At 43.9% G+C, this 15705-nt stretch overlaps 1 protein-coding gene across 1 annotated transcript in view; it reads left to right on the plus strand.

Moving 5' to 3' along the window:
- LOC131394231 (mucin-16-like) overlaps positions 1-15705 on the plus strand; it is an 88783-nt gene that overhangs the window by 25442 nt on the left and 47636 nt on the right. Inside the window, exons 8-15 of the mRNA XM_058525449.1 lie at positions 212-384; positions 2528-2563; positions 3545-3669; positions 3757-3824; positions 5727-5899; positions 12526-12653; positions 12734-12801; positions 15146-15318. Coding sequence (XP_058381432.1) covers positions 212-384; positions 2528-2563; positions 3545-3669; positions 3757-3824; positions 5727-5899; positions 12526-12653; positions 12734-12801; positions 15146-15318 — 944 coding nt within the window. The remainder of the gene's footprint in view (positions 1-211; positions 385-2527; positions 2564-3544; positions 3670-3756; positions 3825-5726; positions 5900-12525; positions 12654-12733; positions 12802-15145; positions 15319-15705) is intronic.

The raw sequence follows: 15705 nt of genomic DNA on the forward strand, positions 1-15705 counted from the left end.
AAGGAGTAGCCCCGGAGAATGCTGCACTTAAGAAGGTGAGGGGTCTGGATCCCCACATGAGACAGAAAAGATGTGTTCGAGAGAGCAGATGAAACCCAGGGAAGAGTTCTGGTGTCAAAACCAAGGGGTACAATTGAGGAAGGAGTTGTCAAGAGCATCCACCTTTCAAGTGTCTCTGCACATCCCTATTCCCATGTTCCTCCTTCTCCAGGGCTGAAAAGGATGAAAGAAGCACCAAAACGGACATGGTCTGCACTTACCGCCCAGATCCCACAGGCTTCAGGCTGGACAGAGAACGGCTGTACTGGGAGCTAAGCCAGAAGACCCATGGTGTCACTCGGCTGGGACCCTATACCCTGGACAGGAACAGTCTCTATGTCAATGGTGAGTTTCTCTTCTGCAGCTGGGGTCTCCTCTTGCTCCATAGATGGGGTCTCCTTGCAGTGCAATTTCTCTGTACTCACGTTCATAGCTCTGAGCCAACCTAGAATTTCCATGCGGGCTCAGTTCTCTCTCTCCGTAACACCTAAAAAGCACCTTTCAAGTTCTGGAAATAAAGGTTTCCTCCACAGTCTTCTTCATTCTAATGACCATTCACAGAAGTCCCTATGGAGCATGCAGAAGGGGAGCAAGAGAGTAAAGCAAGCCCATGGTGGCCATTGGGATTAACTTTTCCTCAAGAGACAATGGCTTCCCAATGAAGTGACTTATCCTTTTATTTATCTTCTTTACGGCAGCTTGTGGCCCTTTACCCATTCTCCAAGGGCCAGCTGGAACTACACCCTGCCCCCCGAGAAACAAACAACAAAGCTGTTAGTAATGTTTATAGCAATAAATTCCTTTGCAACAATGCCCTTAGCAACAACACCCATAATAATACCTATACTAAAGACTAATATTTTTTGAGGGATTCCTATGATCCAGGGTGTTGTACGTATTATACCTTACTAACCCTGCCCAACACACCATGAGGTATTATGTATATTTTCCAGAGGAGCAAATAAAGCTCAGGAAGGGAAATCCATTTCCCCAAGATTAGACAGCTAATATACAGGGTAGAGTCAAGACTCAAACTCTCAATTGACTCTAAAATCTAGGCCCCCTAACTACTAGGCTACACTGCAGACTAACCCAGCTAGAGCAAGCCTCAAACCTTTGGATGGGAAGGCATATCAACGGGTCTGTAATATAACAATTTAAACTAAAGCTCAATATTTATCCCCACTATATCACCTTGGACATTTTCTTTCTACCTGGATTAAAACTTGTATTTTATTTCAATAGTCCTTGGCAATTACTTAAAAGTGATAGTTTTATGGGTTTTGGTGAATTACAGGTCTTGCTTTAATTAAGCCCTGGTCTTTCCTTTTGCTTACTATGTGGCCCTGAGCAAGCCATGCAACCTCTCTAGGCTTAGTGTCCATTTTTAGAATGGAATTTTTTAAAAAATCACCTAAGATCTGTGTGAGGAGATGAGATAAAACACAAATAACCCAAGTAAATCACAGACCTCCACTTGGTTCAGTCTCAGAGAGGAGTTTCATTTCAAGAAACCCAGTCAGACCGTTAAATATAAAAGAAGTCTAGGGTCCGGCCCCGTGGCTTAGCGGTTAAGTGCACGATCTCTGCTACTGGCGGCCCAGGTTCCGATCTTGGGTGCACACCGACACACCGCTTGTCCAGCCATGCTGAGGCAGCGTCCCACATACAGCAACTAGAGGGATGTGCAACTATGATGTACAACTATCTACTGGAGCTTTGGGGAAAAAAGGGGAAAAAAAAGGAGGAGGATTGGCAATAGATGTTAGCTCAGGGCCAGTCTTCCTCACAAAAAAAAAAAAAAAGAACTCTAAGTTTTACTTGCATTACTTTCGGAGCATCAAAGAGGATCTAGTCCACAATCCAGAACCATATTTATTCTAATCCTCCTTTCTCCATTTTCTCTTATTCTCCAACTTTATATTCTCTGGCTGACCTCCAAGTCTCTCCCCTCTCCATAAATCACTCTCCTCCCTCTCCCTCTCCCTTTCTCTCTCTGTCTCTCTCTATCACTTGCTCTCTCCCTAATTATCTCAATTCAACATTACAGAAGTCCAAGAACTAAGCTGTCACAAATCAAGCTATCTTTGGAGAGTTGGGTGTGGGGACAAACTCAGAAACTCAGCAAGGACAAAATTATAGTTAATGAATGAAGAAAACACAAATAAGGCTGGAAACACTCACATAAATTTGTTGTCCCTACTAGTCATTGATGAGGTTGATACTATTCCAGGCACCTAGTAAACCCCACAAGATTGAGAGTGCCTTGATCATTATTGTCTTTGTGGTTAATGGTAATGAGGATGAAATATTAGGTGTGTCAAAGTATGAGGCAGTTAACTCATATGGAGTAGCCATCCTTATTTATTGATGAATCTCAGAGAAACACTCAGGAAGATCTGTGAGATTGTGTTTCTAGTTCTATCTCATCATTCTTTTCTGAACTTCCTCCTTTCATCTTACTCTTCCTCTCTGCCTCTCTCTGCAGGTTATAACCATCAGTATTGGATCCCTACCACTAGCAGTAAGTAATGAGGGTGCATGTCCCTGTGCCCCTGGGACCCTTCCTTCCTACAGCCTACCCACTGAGAGGAAAATATTCCCCATTTCCCAGGTTCTCAGCCCCAAGATGCCCAAAGTCTCAGGCTAAGCCAAGCTAGAGATGCAAGTTCCCATGAACAGCTCTGTCCTCTCATTGCTTCATGATGGAGCTCAATGATTTTTATTCATGTTGAATTTTCATTCAGCTCTAATGACCTCCACATTCTTTCCAGGACCCCCAGCATCTCTGGCTTCCAACCCCAGCTCTACAGGTGGGAATCTAATCTGTGAGTCCCATGAAACTTCAACTGCCATTCAGCGGCTGATGAATTCCTGCATGATCTGGACCCTGACGCCCACCCAGCCTCAGCCTGTCTCACTGTCTACCTTGCTCCCTGAGCTCTGGCCACAGCAGCCTCATTTTTGTTCCTCCAGGGCTCAAACATCTCTCCATCCTCAGGGCCTTTGTGCTTGCTTTTCTTGGAACTCAGCTGTGCCTGGTTCCTCCTTGTCCTCCAAATCTCAGCTCAGCATGCTCTTTCTCAGAAAAGCTATTAAGTAAAATTTCCTCACCTCCCACACAGAACTAAGCTCTATGATCATTTAATGCATGGAAATTACTATTATTTAGATTTCTTGACTTCTCGAGTATTTGTGGTCCATGGCCTGAGCCCAAAAGGTCTTGGTCCCTCCTCTTCCCACCAAAATGTCCATGATTTGTCAGCCTTTGGACACTCTGGGATGACAGGATTGAGGTTCTCTTTTCAGCTGACAACACACATCTAATATGGAGGTCCCTTCTCCTCCCATGGCTAGCTGAGGAGGGAGGCTATCCTCGATGGGATATCCCAGGCCTCATCTACTGGAGACTATGAACAGAGAGATGGCACTAGTTCCTTTCCTTCATATTCAGATCAGGCCTAAGATTGTGATGGGTTTCCTTTCTCTCTCCCTCCAACTGCAGATGTTGGCCCAGCCTTGGTGCTGTTCACACTCAATTTCACCATCACCAACCTGTTCTATACATCAGACATGGGGCACCCAGGCTCTGTGAAGTTCAACTCCACTGAGAAGGACCTGAATCACCTGGTAAGAGCCCATCAATGCCTACGCTGGTCTACTTTGTTCTTGCCGCACCCAGTCCCTTCAGCTCACCTCCTTCTCCCTCCTCCCTAGCTTGATCTTTTGTTCAAGAACACCAGTGTTGGTCCACTGTACTCTGGCTGCAGACTGATCTTGCTCAGGTAAGACTTCCATCCCTCACAACATGAAGGGCTGTTCTGTCCCAGGCAAGCTCACCTAGAGGCGAGGACCTGAACATGACAACTAGAAGGCAGGAATCATAAATAACTGGGGCATTCCAAGAATTCAGATGTGGAAGGCATCCCTCAGGTTGAGTGCATCAAAAAGGGCTTCCTGAAAGAAGTGGCTGTCGAAGATCTTAAATTATTTCAATAAGCAGATCCATAAAGCATTCACATCCATCAGTCAGAGAGGGCAGCATTGACTCATTAAACAAACACAAAATGAGGCAGTTTAGGCCATGCCCTGTGACAGCTGCTAAGGGCACTGAGAGAATCAGTCATAGACCATTCCCTCAAGGTGCCCACAATGTAGAGAGAACAACAGCCATATGGACTTAAAGCCATAACACGAAAAGGATTAGTACAATAATAAAGCACTACACAGAGGCCATAGGAGCCCAGAGAATGGACTTTTAGGGGAATTGCGTGGAGGCTGTCTGGAGAAAGTGATGCCTAAGCCAAGTTTTGAGAGTCGAGTGTATTAGCCAGAAGAAACATTGGCAAAGATGTTTCAAGGCGTAGCATATCTTGAGTAATGAGATAAATGTGAGAAATATCCTGGTACACGAGAAAAGTTCTGTGAAATTGGAGAGCAGAGTGTGGGACAAACATCAAATGAAAGAAAGAAAGAGAGAAAGGAAAGACAGAAAGATAAAAGACAGAAGGAAGGAAGGAAGGAAGGAAGGAAGGAAGGAAGGGAGAGAAATAAAGGAAGGGAGAGAGGGAGGGAATGAAGTTGGTTGGCTGGGGGACTGGCTGAGTGATGGATGGGTGCACGGGAGTGTAGTTGCATGAGTGGTGGATAAATTGCAGGATGAGTTTGGAGTAGTAGATATCATCAAGAGTTCAGGTTGGAGCAGGGGTCAAAGGCCATACTAAGGAGCACAGCAAAAGGTTAAGCATTAATGGTTTCAATGTCCAAATGCATGAAGTCCCATCCTGTTTCTGTCACTAGCCATGTGATGTTTGGAAAATTCTATATGACTTTGTGTCCTCAACTATAAAATGGGAATCATGTCGGCATCTATCTCATAGAGTTGCTGAAAAGGTAAAAAGAGACAGCAAATGTAAAAGTAGAGTATGTATGTATTCCGTAAATGTTAAGTAGTGGATATTCCATAAATAATTGTTATGCTTATTCAGAGCTGTGGCAAACCATGGAGCTGTTGAAAGCAGAGCCCTGATATGATGTCATTTATTTTAAGTAGAGTACTGGTAGATACAGAGATGGAAAAATTTGACCTGATAATGGGACAGGAGATGGGGAGACCCATGAGACATTGGACTGGACCTGGATATTACTTGGATGGGGGGACAATGGTTGGAGGAAGGTTCAGGAAGCCTCCTACATCTCTGGCTCTGGCACTGATGCGGAAGCGTGGGAGGAGGAGCACGTTCTGTTTTGGGGGAGAAGATGATGAGCTTAACTTGGGATATATGGAATGTAATAGGTCTGTAGGAATCCCTGAGGCTGTTGTTACATGGTACAGAGCTCAGGAGAGAGGTTTTCGCCAGAGAGAGCAAGATTGAATCTCATGACAATAAACCTGGTAGCTGAAACAATGTGTATGAATCAAATGACCCAAAAAGAATGATAGGCAAAAGAAGAGAAGTTGGCTGAGGATGAAGTCTTAGAGATCAACCACTTTATGAAATAGGAAGGTACCTAGATGAAGAGGACCCAGAAAAGAATGTGCCTGAGAAACCAGACAAGACCCAGTAAAGAGAAATGTCATAAAACCTACAATTGTTTGTGGGTCGATTTGAAGGAGAGAGTTGAACAAAGTACATAACTCTCCCATAACTGTGGATGCCCCCACTCCCATGTTCCTGCCACCCTAGGACTGAGAAGAATGGGGCAGCAACTGGAGTGGACACTGTCTGCACCTTCCGTCCTGACCCCATGGGTCTTCGGCTGGACAGAGAACATCTGTACCAGGAGCTGAGTCAGCTGACCCATGGTGTCACCCAGCTGGGCACCTACACCCTGGACAGAGACAGACTCTATGTCAATGGTGAGTGTCCATGCTGCAGCTGGGGTCTCCTACAGTTCCATGTCTCTCTATACCAGTAGTTCTCAAATGGGGGCAGTTCTGTTCCCAACGGGACAATTGGCAATGTCTGGAGACATTTCCATGTCATGACTGGAGGGGTGCTAATTACATCTAGTGAGTAGAGGCCAGGGATGCTGTTAAACATCACACAATGCACAAGGCAATCCCCCACCATGAAGAATTATCTAGACCAAAATGTCAATAATGCTGAGTTTGAGAAATTACTGTACACAGATTCATATTTCCGGTACTAATCTAGCATTTCCTTGGGGGCTTATTTTTGAATGCTTAACACACCATGGGAGGCCTATTTCCTTTCCCTTTTCACCTCTTGGGATGAAATGTTTCCTCCTCCATATTCCCACTGCTTCCCATAGGAGCCCATCTGGATCATGCAGACTCTGAGGAAAGATAATGAAGGGCCCTTCAGTCAAGTCTCCCTGATGGGCAGTGGGTGCCCAGTTCAGCCTCACTCCACTTCATTCTCTCCATCATGTCAACTTAAGGCAATTTTCTAAGTTTCCACAGGCTAGCCGGAATGACACTGACTTCACGAAGCAGCACTGCACTTAACAAACACCCCATGAATAATAGCTGTTTACACAACACTGTTGGCAACCATGCCCCTAACAGCAATGCTAACACTGAGAATAATAACTATAACAGTGGCTAATCTTATCAAAGGTTTCTTATATGCCAGGAATTGTGATAAAGTCTTTATTTGTATTATCTCATATTAATCTTACTTGAAAACCTGTGAGTTATTATCCTCATTTTTACAGAGAGCCATCATGCATTCAGACAGGAAGTCATTTGCCTGAGATAATCCACCCGTAATTCATGGTGGAGTCAAGATTCAAACCCAAGATTGAGGCTATACTCCAAGTTCCTAACCACAAGGCAACACTGCAGACCATCCAGATAGAGAAAGCCTCAAATCTCAGGACAGGAAGAGGCATTAATGACCTCTAGCCTAACAATCTAAGCCAATGCATGATAAGTTATTTCCCCTCCATATCAACTTGCAAATGTCCTTTATATATGGTTTGAAATATATATTTCTTTGTATTAACAATAGCACATCCTGTTTTGTGTCCATAGAAGGTTTAATTCCAGGACTAGAACTAACTTAAAGCAGTGGTTAATATTATGGGGATTGGTGAGTGACAGATCTCTGTTGTGTGTGATGCTGGACAAGCCACGTCACCTCTCTTGGCTTTAATGTCCCATTTGTAAAATGGAATAAACATACACACGAGGTTCCGGCCCTGTGGCGTAGTGGTTAACTGCCTGCGCTCTGCTGCTGGCGGCCCAGGTTCGGATCCCGGGCATGCACTGAGGCACCACTTGTCAGGCCATGCTGTGGCGGCATCCCATATAAAGTGGTGGAAGATAGGCACAGATGTTAGCCCTGGGCCAGTCTTTCTCAGCAAAAAAGAGGAGGATTGGCATGGATGTTAGCTCAGGGCTTATCTTCCTCACAAAAAAAAAAAACATACACACGAAGCAGGATTGTCTTGATAATCAAATGAGATAATTCAGCAGTAACCCAAGTAAATCACAAGGCTCCTCGAGTCCAGTCTTTACTCACATCTCTGACAGAGCATCAAAGGAGATGCAATCCATGACCCAGAGAAATAGGCATGAAAAATTTTCTTTTCCCCAATTCCTTTCAGGCTCCAATTTCTATACTATCCACCTGACCTCCAAGTCTCTTCTCTTTTTCACTACCCCACCCCATCTCCAAATTTTCTGTAATATTCTGAGCCATATGTACATTCCTCTTTCTCCATCTCACTGTACTTTCACCTCCACATACCACTCTCTCAACCTGCCACAATTTTGTCAATTATACATCACAAAAAAACAGAAACTAAGCTAGAAAAATAAAATCATACCATCCTAAAATTTTGTAAATGGAGAAAGGCTGAGAGAGTAAGGACAAAAATAATTTTATGGATTGAGAGAATGTGGAGAAGGCTTGGAACACACATTCAATAATAAATTTGCCCCATTATCCTTGTAATATGTTCAGCATTATTTCTGGTGCATAGTACATTCCCAATAAATACAGGCAGCTATTATTATCATAATTTTATTTTGGCAATAATAATGGTGATGATATTCATCATTACTTTCACAGGACAAGGCATATAAGAGGCACCACATGAAATGTAGCTGTTATTGTTCATTGACATTATTGATTGATATTATTCATTATAGATATTATTCATTATTGATATTGTTGTGAATCTCAGAAAGTTTGTTAATGACTTTCATTTCTAAGTCTACCATCCACCCCTTTCTTAATTCTTACCCATCATAACAATCCTTCTTTACTCTTTTCTTCCTATTCGCAGGTTATAACCGTCAGCACTGGACCCCTACCACCAGCAGTGAGTATTCAAAACTGTGCAACTTCAATGCCAACTAGACCCTTACTCACCAGAGTGTATTTTTCAGGAGAGAAGCTACCAATGCCCCCTCCCTAAGTGCCTGGCTACAGCCTCAGAGCAGCCCCTAACCCACCCAAGTTCTTGCTCTGAGTCAAAACAGAAGCCCAAATTCCAATGAAGAGCTTCTGCCTCACATTCCTTCAGGATGGGACTCAATCATCTTTCCTGTATCTTTTTTCTCAGCTCCAGTGACTTCTATATTCTCTCCAGAATCTTCCACATCTCTGTCCCCCATCCTCAGCTCTACAGATAGGAACCTGCTCTCTGGGACCTATGCAACTTCAACCCTGTATGGTCTGGTCCCTGTTAACCACCCAGCCTCAGCCTGCCCGGCTCATTCTCTCCCTCACTCTCTAAACTCTGCTCTCATCAGACGGTGGTCTGTTCTTCTAGTGTCCTAACCTCTGTCTGACCTTATACTAGCTCTTCCTGGAGATTAGCTATGCCTGGCACCTTATTGCCTTCCAAATCTCAACTCAACCATCACCTTCTCAGAAAGACCTTCCTAGACCATCTTATATGAAGTAGCACTTCTCCTGAATACACGCCTGGCCCACAGGTTTTCTCTATCAAATCACCATGGTATTTCTTTCATGGAATTTACTACTATTTGCTTTATTCAGTCTTTATGTATTTGTCACCTTGGAGCTGAGCACCTAGTCCACACTCACTTTATCTTCATTGCTTGGGCGAATGGATGGATATAGCATCTCTGTATATGTCCACGTTTGTGGATTCTATTTGAACATCCAGAAAATCATTCAGGATCTTAGTCATGAGTTTGATTCTTGCCCTGTTTCCTCATCTTGCCCAGATGTGGGTCTAAGGGCTCTTGAGTCTCCAGGGACCTGATATAGGGGCTTCATTTATGCTGTAAAAGCTGTCTTGGGGCTGGCCCCATGGCATAGTGGTTAAGTTTGGGGCACTCTGCTTCAGTGACCCAGGTTTCTGGGTTCAGATCCCAGGCACGGACCTACATCACTCATCAGCCATGCTGTGGTGGTGACCCGTATACAGAATAGAGGAATATTGGCACAGATGTTAGCTCACGGTGAATCTTCCTCAACAACAACTACAACAACAACAACAAAAAAAAAAGCTGTCTTACCCAAGCCCTTAAGATTTATTTTAAAAAATGAGTCTATGTGTCTTTTTCATGCTTATATCGTAACCCAAACTGGGCATCCCTGGCCCTTAACCCTGCCTTGTGAGTCTGGAGTTATGGGATACAATCTGGTGTCCTGTAATTAGAATTCTGCCTTCAAACATTCTGTGTTTTGTGAGTCAAGACACTGCAAACTTTCTACATGCTTTAGACAGGATGCACACTCTCCACTTCCTCACTGCTCTACCCTGATCGATTCAGCCATTTATGTAACATGACTAACTCCTGCAGGCTTTTAAATATGTGACATGTGCTATAAACCAAGTCATTCCATGATTGATGATGTCGTTTTGTTCTAGATACCTTCAAGATTTGTGTTTCATCTTTAGCTTTGAGCAGCTTGATTATAATGTGTATGGGCATGGTTTTCTTTGAGTTTATCCCGTTTGGGATTTTCTAAGCTCCTGAATCTGAAAAGGACGTTTTCTAGAAATTTGGGAAAGTTTCAGCCACTATTTCTTCAACATTTTTTTCTGCACTAATCTCTTTCTCTCATTCTGGTCCTCCAATGAAATGATATTGTCCCATGAATCCCTGAGGCTCTGTTTATTTTTTTATCAATCTTTTTTTCTCTGTCTTTCAGATGTAATAATTTCTTTTGATATATCTCCCAAATCACTGATCCTTTTCTCTATCATTTCCTTTCTGCCCATCAAGTGAATTTTTTATCTCAGATACTGCATATTTCAGTTCTAAAACTTCCATTTGATTCTTTTTTTTTTATAGTTTCCATTTCTTTACCGAGAACTTCTATCTTTACATTTATTTCAAGTGTGTTTACATTTACCTCATGGATCATAGTTATAACAGCTGTTTTAAAGTCAGTGCCTGATAATTCCAACATCTGGGTTACCTTGGAGTTTGTGTCTATCAACTCTCTTTCCCTTGAGGATTGAATACATTTTTTTTCTGGTTCTTTGTATATCAAGTAATTTTAGACAATATCTTGGGCATTGTAAATGTTATGTTTGCATAGACTCCAGGTCCTGTTATCCTCTTGGGAATGTTTTTATTGTTTTTGTTGGTTTTAGCAAGTAATCAGTTCTCTTCTCACTGGCCTACAGAAGCCCCATTTCCTAGTTCCATTTAACCAGAAATATGGGATTTCTATCATAACTTTATCTTTACCTATGCCCTTACTCTCTCATACACAGCTCTATGACTGGGATCAGCCCACAGGATAAATCTATGAGAGAAAATAGGGATAAAAAGAATAAAACATATCCTTGTGCAGTCACTTCTCCAAGTTTTGACTGTTCTGCACAATCTACCTGTTTTTGTTTACTTTTCGGCATCCTGGGTAGTTGCTTTTCATATTTTGTCTAAAAGTTTTAATTGTAATCAATGACAGAGATAGGCTGTAATGGACTTAGTCTACCTTGCCCAGAGTCTTAATGCATTTAATCTTAATGGATTCGTTTAACCCAAACCCTAGGAGATAGCTACTACCATTATCACCATTTTATAGAGGATAAAATTGAGGCACAGTGATGTGACGTATCTTGTCCAGTCAACCATCTAATAAGTAACAGAGCTGTGATTCAAATTCAGACATCCAAGCTCCAGGGCCTACGTCCCAATTTTTATATCATAGGGGAGATGTGGATTTTCTGGGGGGAAATACATTGATTTTTTTATGTATATTATTGTTTCTTATAATTTTTAATTATGGTAAAATACACATAACATAAAATTTAGCATCTTGACTATTTTTAAGTGTACCTTTCAGTAGTGTTAAGCATATTTACACTGTGCAACCAATCTGCAGAACCTTTTCATCTTACAAAACTAAAACTCTATACCCACTAAACAACAATCCCTATTTCCCCTTCCCCCCAGCCCCTGCCAACCACCATTCAACTTTCTGTCTTTACAAATTTTACTACTCTAGATACCTCATATAATATTGTATGTGGAATCTTACAGTATTTGTCTTTTTGTGACTGGCTTGTTTCACTTAGCATAATGTCCTCAAGGTTCATCCATATCGTAATGTGTCAGAATTCTCTTCCTTTTTAGGGCTAAATAATATTTCATTGTATGGATATATCACATTTTGTTTATCCTTTCATCTGTTGATGAACACTTGGTTTGCTTTCACCTTTTGGCCATTGTAAACAGCGCTGCTATGAACATGTGTGTACAAACAGAAACATACCTATTTTTGAGCCAAAGAGACATTGTAGCTGTGTCATTTCTTTGTCTTTGGGACTTGGGACAATTTATTTTCTCTGAGCCTTAGTTTCTCCATCTGTAAAATGGAACTGATAAGACTTACCTCTCATGGTTGTGGTGAGGGTGAGCTGGGATGCTGTAGATGAAGCACCCAGCACAAAGGCTAGCACATGGTGCTCACAGATGAGATGTGTGGAGGGTACAGTCATCCAGTCTATTGATTCTTCATACTCTAATCCCAGGATGACAATTCCTTTATTTTTCATACTGGGGCACTTTTGAGAAAGAAAAGGGGGTTGAAATTAATATTTACATGAGTGTAACATGATCGTCCAGGGAAAATCAGGAGATGTGGCCACTCCATCTAAAATCCACTCTTCAAAGATGGTTAATGAAGCTGAGGCAAGGGTCTTCTCATGGGGGGAACAGCCTTGACCACTCAGCAGCTGCACATTTTCTCATGCAGAAGTCAGAAGACTAAGGGAGATCTCTGTCCCAGGGGGCAGCAGAGTGGCTTTACTTCTCTTCCTCCCACCAAAATGTCTACCAATTGTTTGTCTTTAGACATATTTGGCTGGAAAGTGTTGAGGTTCTTCTTCCAGCTAAAATCATCCATTCAATATGAAGACCCCTCCCCCTCTCTAAGTTCGTCTGGATCCAAGGGAGACACAAGTAGGACATCTTAAACCTGATTTGCTGGACATTGAGGCTAAGGCGACAACATTGGACCCGTCGCTTACAGCCATTGCAGCCAGAGATCATAATGAACTCCCTCTCTGCCTTTCCTGCAGCAGGTGTGAGCCCTTCTCTGGTATCCTTCACCCTGAACTTCACCATCACCAGCCTGCACTACACAGAGGACATGAGGCCCCCAGGATCTGAGCTATTCAACACCACGGAGAGGATCTTGAATCGCCTGGTGAGAGCCCCTCCAATGTCTGCTCTTGTCCTGCCCAGCCCTGTGGCCCATCTACTCACCTCCCCCTCTTTCATCCCCAGCTCAGACCCTTGTTCCAGAACACCAGTATTGGGCCCCTGTATTCTGGCTGCAGATTGACTTTGCTCAGGTGAGACCTTCAGAGTAAACGTGAAGGCAATATATGGGGGAGGTGACCACAAGCTGGGCCCTAACTCCTGCACCCACTATCCCAGGGACAGCTGACCACCAGTTCCCACTCTGCCTCACATTTTGTTCTTGACCAGAAAGTGCAGAATCCCCTTAGTCTCTCCTTCCCAGGAGATAAGGCTGAACTTTTCAGAAAGACGTTTTTTCTGGAACTCATCTAGAAAACAGTTAGTCATTCATGTCAGCTTCATCACGACAGAGCAGTAGTGATAGAACCAGGAGTGATTTTGCTCCCCAGAGGATATTTGGAAATCTCTGGAGACGCTTTTGTTGTTACAACTCAAGGGTGGGGCTTGCTACCAGCATCTAGTGACTAAGGCCAAGGATGCTGCTAAATGTCCTACAATGCACAGGACAGTCTCCCAGGGTGAAGAATTATCTGACCCGAAATGGCCATGATGCCAAGGTTGAAAAACCTTGCTCTAGAGGATGCATACTTCTATCTCCTGCTTTTGTCACATTTTGGCTAATGATTGGCCTGTCTGTAATACCTAGCAAGCCATCCCTTCTCCTACTATTGCCCAGCAATAACCAAATCTTGCTTTCTGACCAAGCAGAGGTGGACTTGGGATGTCTGCCCACCCCCAGAGGGATTACTGAGCAGTAATGCACAGTGGTTATACAGTTTTATTTGGGGTCTGACATGCCTATGTTCAAATCCTAGCTCCCCTACTTCCAGGCTGTGTGACTCTGACAAGTTAATGAATATCTCTGCACCTCAGCCTCCCCACCTGTCAATCAGAGGTGCTCAATGTGATTTTCTGCATAACAAATTCAGCCCATGATCCTGCTGGATGGTGACTTGGGCTGGATCCTGTTGGGAGATTCTCCTGCCTGGGCTGGCTCAGCTGATCTCAAATGAGGCTCATTTATGTGTCTGCAGTCAGCTGCTGGCTGGAGGACCTTGGTTCTCCTCCACATTTTCTCATCCTCCAGCAGGCTGGCTTGGGCTCATGCGCATGTTCAGAGTTCCAAGAGCAGCAAGAATTGGCAAGCCCTAGTGCACATGTGCTTTCCAAGGCTCTGCTTACTCACATTTGCTAACGTCCCTTGGTCAATGCCAGTCATGTGGCCAAGCCAAGATTCAAGATATGGGCAAATAGACTTCACTTCTGACTGGCAGGAAGAATTTGTAGTCTTTTGTGTAAGCACAAAGAGCAGTGAGGATTAAAATGAAAGGTGCTTAGCAAAGCACCTAACTTACAGAAAACATGCAGTGAATTATTCACAGACCTTCTTAGACCTAGGTACTGAGAATGACTCCAGCATGTGGGAACCCCCACATGTGCACTTGGGTCACCTTACTCCTAGCTTGATGTCTCCCAATTATGGACTTTTTGTCTGAGGATGGAATGCCCCCTGCTCCAAAAATACTCAACATTGTCCTCCAACCATGATGCTATGTCTTCCCCTTTCCACTGGCCCTGAGATGTTTCTGGATCTGGGATACCACACAGTCCCATCCCCACCTCCACCCTAGGCTGCCTGCTTGGCCTCAGTGTTGCCTTCAAAAAGGTCAGTCTCTCTCATTGCAATGTCTATTCACACCAAGAATGTTGGTCCTTTTAATACCCAATAAAAATGACTCCCTTTTTTTTTTTTTAAAGATTTTATTTATTTATTTTCCCCCCAAATCCCCAGTAGATAGTTGTATGTCATAGCTGCACATCCTTCTAGTTGCTGTATGTGGGACACGGCCTCAGCATGGCCGGAGAAGCGGTGCGTCGGTGCACGCCCGGGATCCGAACCCGGGCCGCCAGCAGCGGAGCGCGTGCACTTAACCGCTAAGCCACCGGGCCGGCCCAAAATGACTCCCTTTTATTGAGCACTTACTAGTGCTAAGTGCTGTGAGATCTGTCTTATTACCTCATTTGAGAGATGAAAAAATGAGCCACAGAGAGATTGAGAGACTTAGCCAGAGTCACCCAGCAATTGAGTAGCAGAGCTTGGATTTAAGTAATTTCATGTTGCTTTCTTTTACCTTGTCAAATTCCCAGATTCCTTCTTTCCACCCAGCCTGTCATGCTTTTGTTGTTAGGATGTGTGTAGCCTTGTTATGATTGACATTTTAAAGTTTAGCACAAATATCAACATTGGGAGATGCTACATCCTCTGCATTCAGGGATCTTGGCTGTCCTATTAATTTCCAACCCTCCCCTGGCACCAAGGCCATTCCAGGCTGCCCACCAGGCCTCCTGCTTTCTGTGTCCCCTCCCTCAGTGAGGCCTTTCAGGGCTCCTGCCTGGAGTCCCCACCTCCCTATCCCTGTGTCCCTCCCTGCCCAGGCCTGAGAAAGATGGAACAGCCACTGGAGTTGATGTAGTCTGCACTCACCTTCCTGACCCTGTGGGCTCTAAGCTGGACAGAGAGAGGCTGTACTGGGAGCTGAGCCATGAGACCCATGGTGTCACCCAGCTGAGCTCCTTCACCCTGGACAAGGACAGCCTCTATGTCAATGGTGAGCATCCTTTTAGTAGCCACAAATTGAAGCTGAGAATCTGCCCCCAGAAGGGATGTGGACTCTCCAGTTTTCCCCAGGACTCATCCTATGTATCATGTTCCACCTGAGCAATCTCCCTGATGACTCGAGGGCCCCCAAGGGCCTCCAGTTTGAAAATCCCTCTCTTCCCTTTGCGTCTCTGCATCCAGGGACATGATTTGTACACTTGTCTGAGGCACAAAAGCCTTTCTCCAGACAGATGAAAGAGAATATCCCTCTGTCTGAAACCAATGGCAATTCAAGAATCTGGCTATTCATCTTTCTCCCCACCAACATCTCAAAATCCCCTCTAGACCCTGAGAAGCACAGTTAGCAAACCCATGTTCTAGAAATGTTGGTATAGTT

Source organism: Diceros bicornis, chromosome 30 (genome assembly GCF_020826845.1).
Source record: "Diceros bicornis minor isolate mBicDic1 chromosome 30, mDicBic1.mat.cur, whole genome shotgun sequence".
Classification (NCBI taxonomy): Eukaryota; Metazoa; Chordata; class Mammalia; order Perissodactyla; family Rhinocerotidae; genus Diceros; species Diceros bicornis.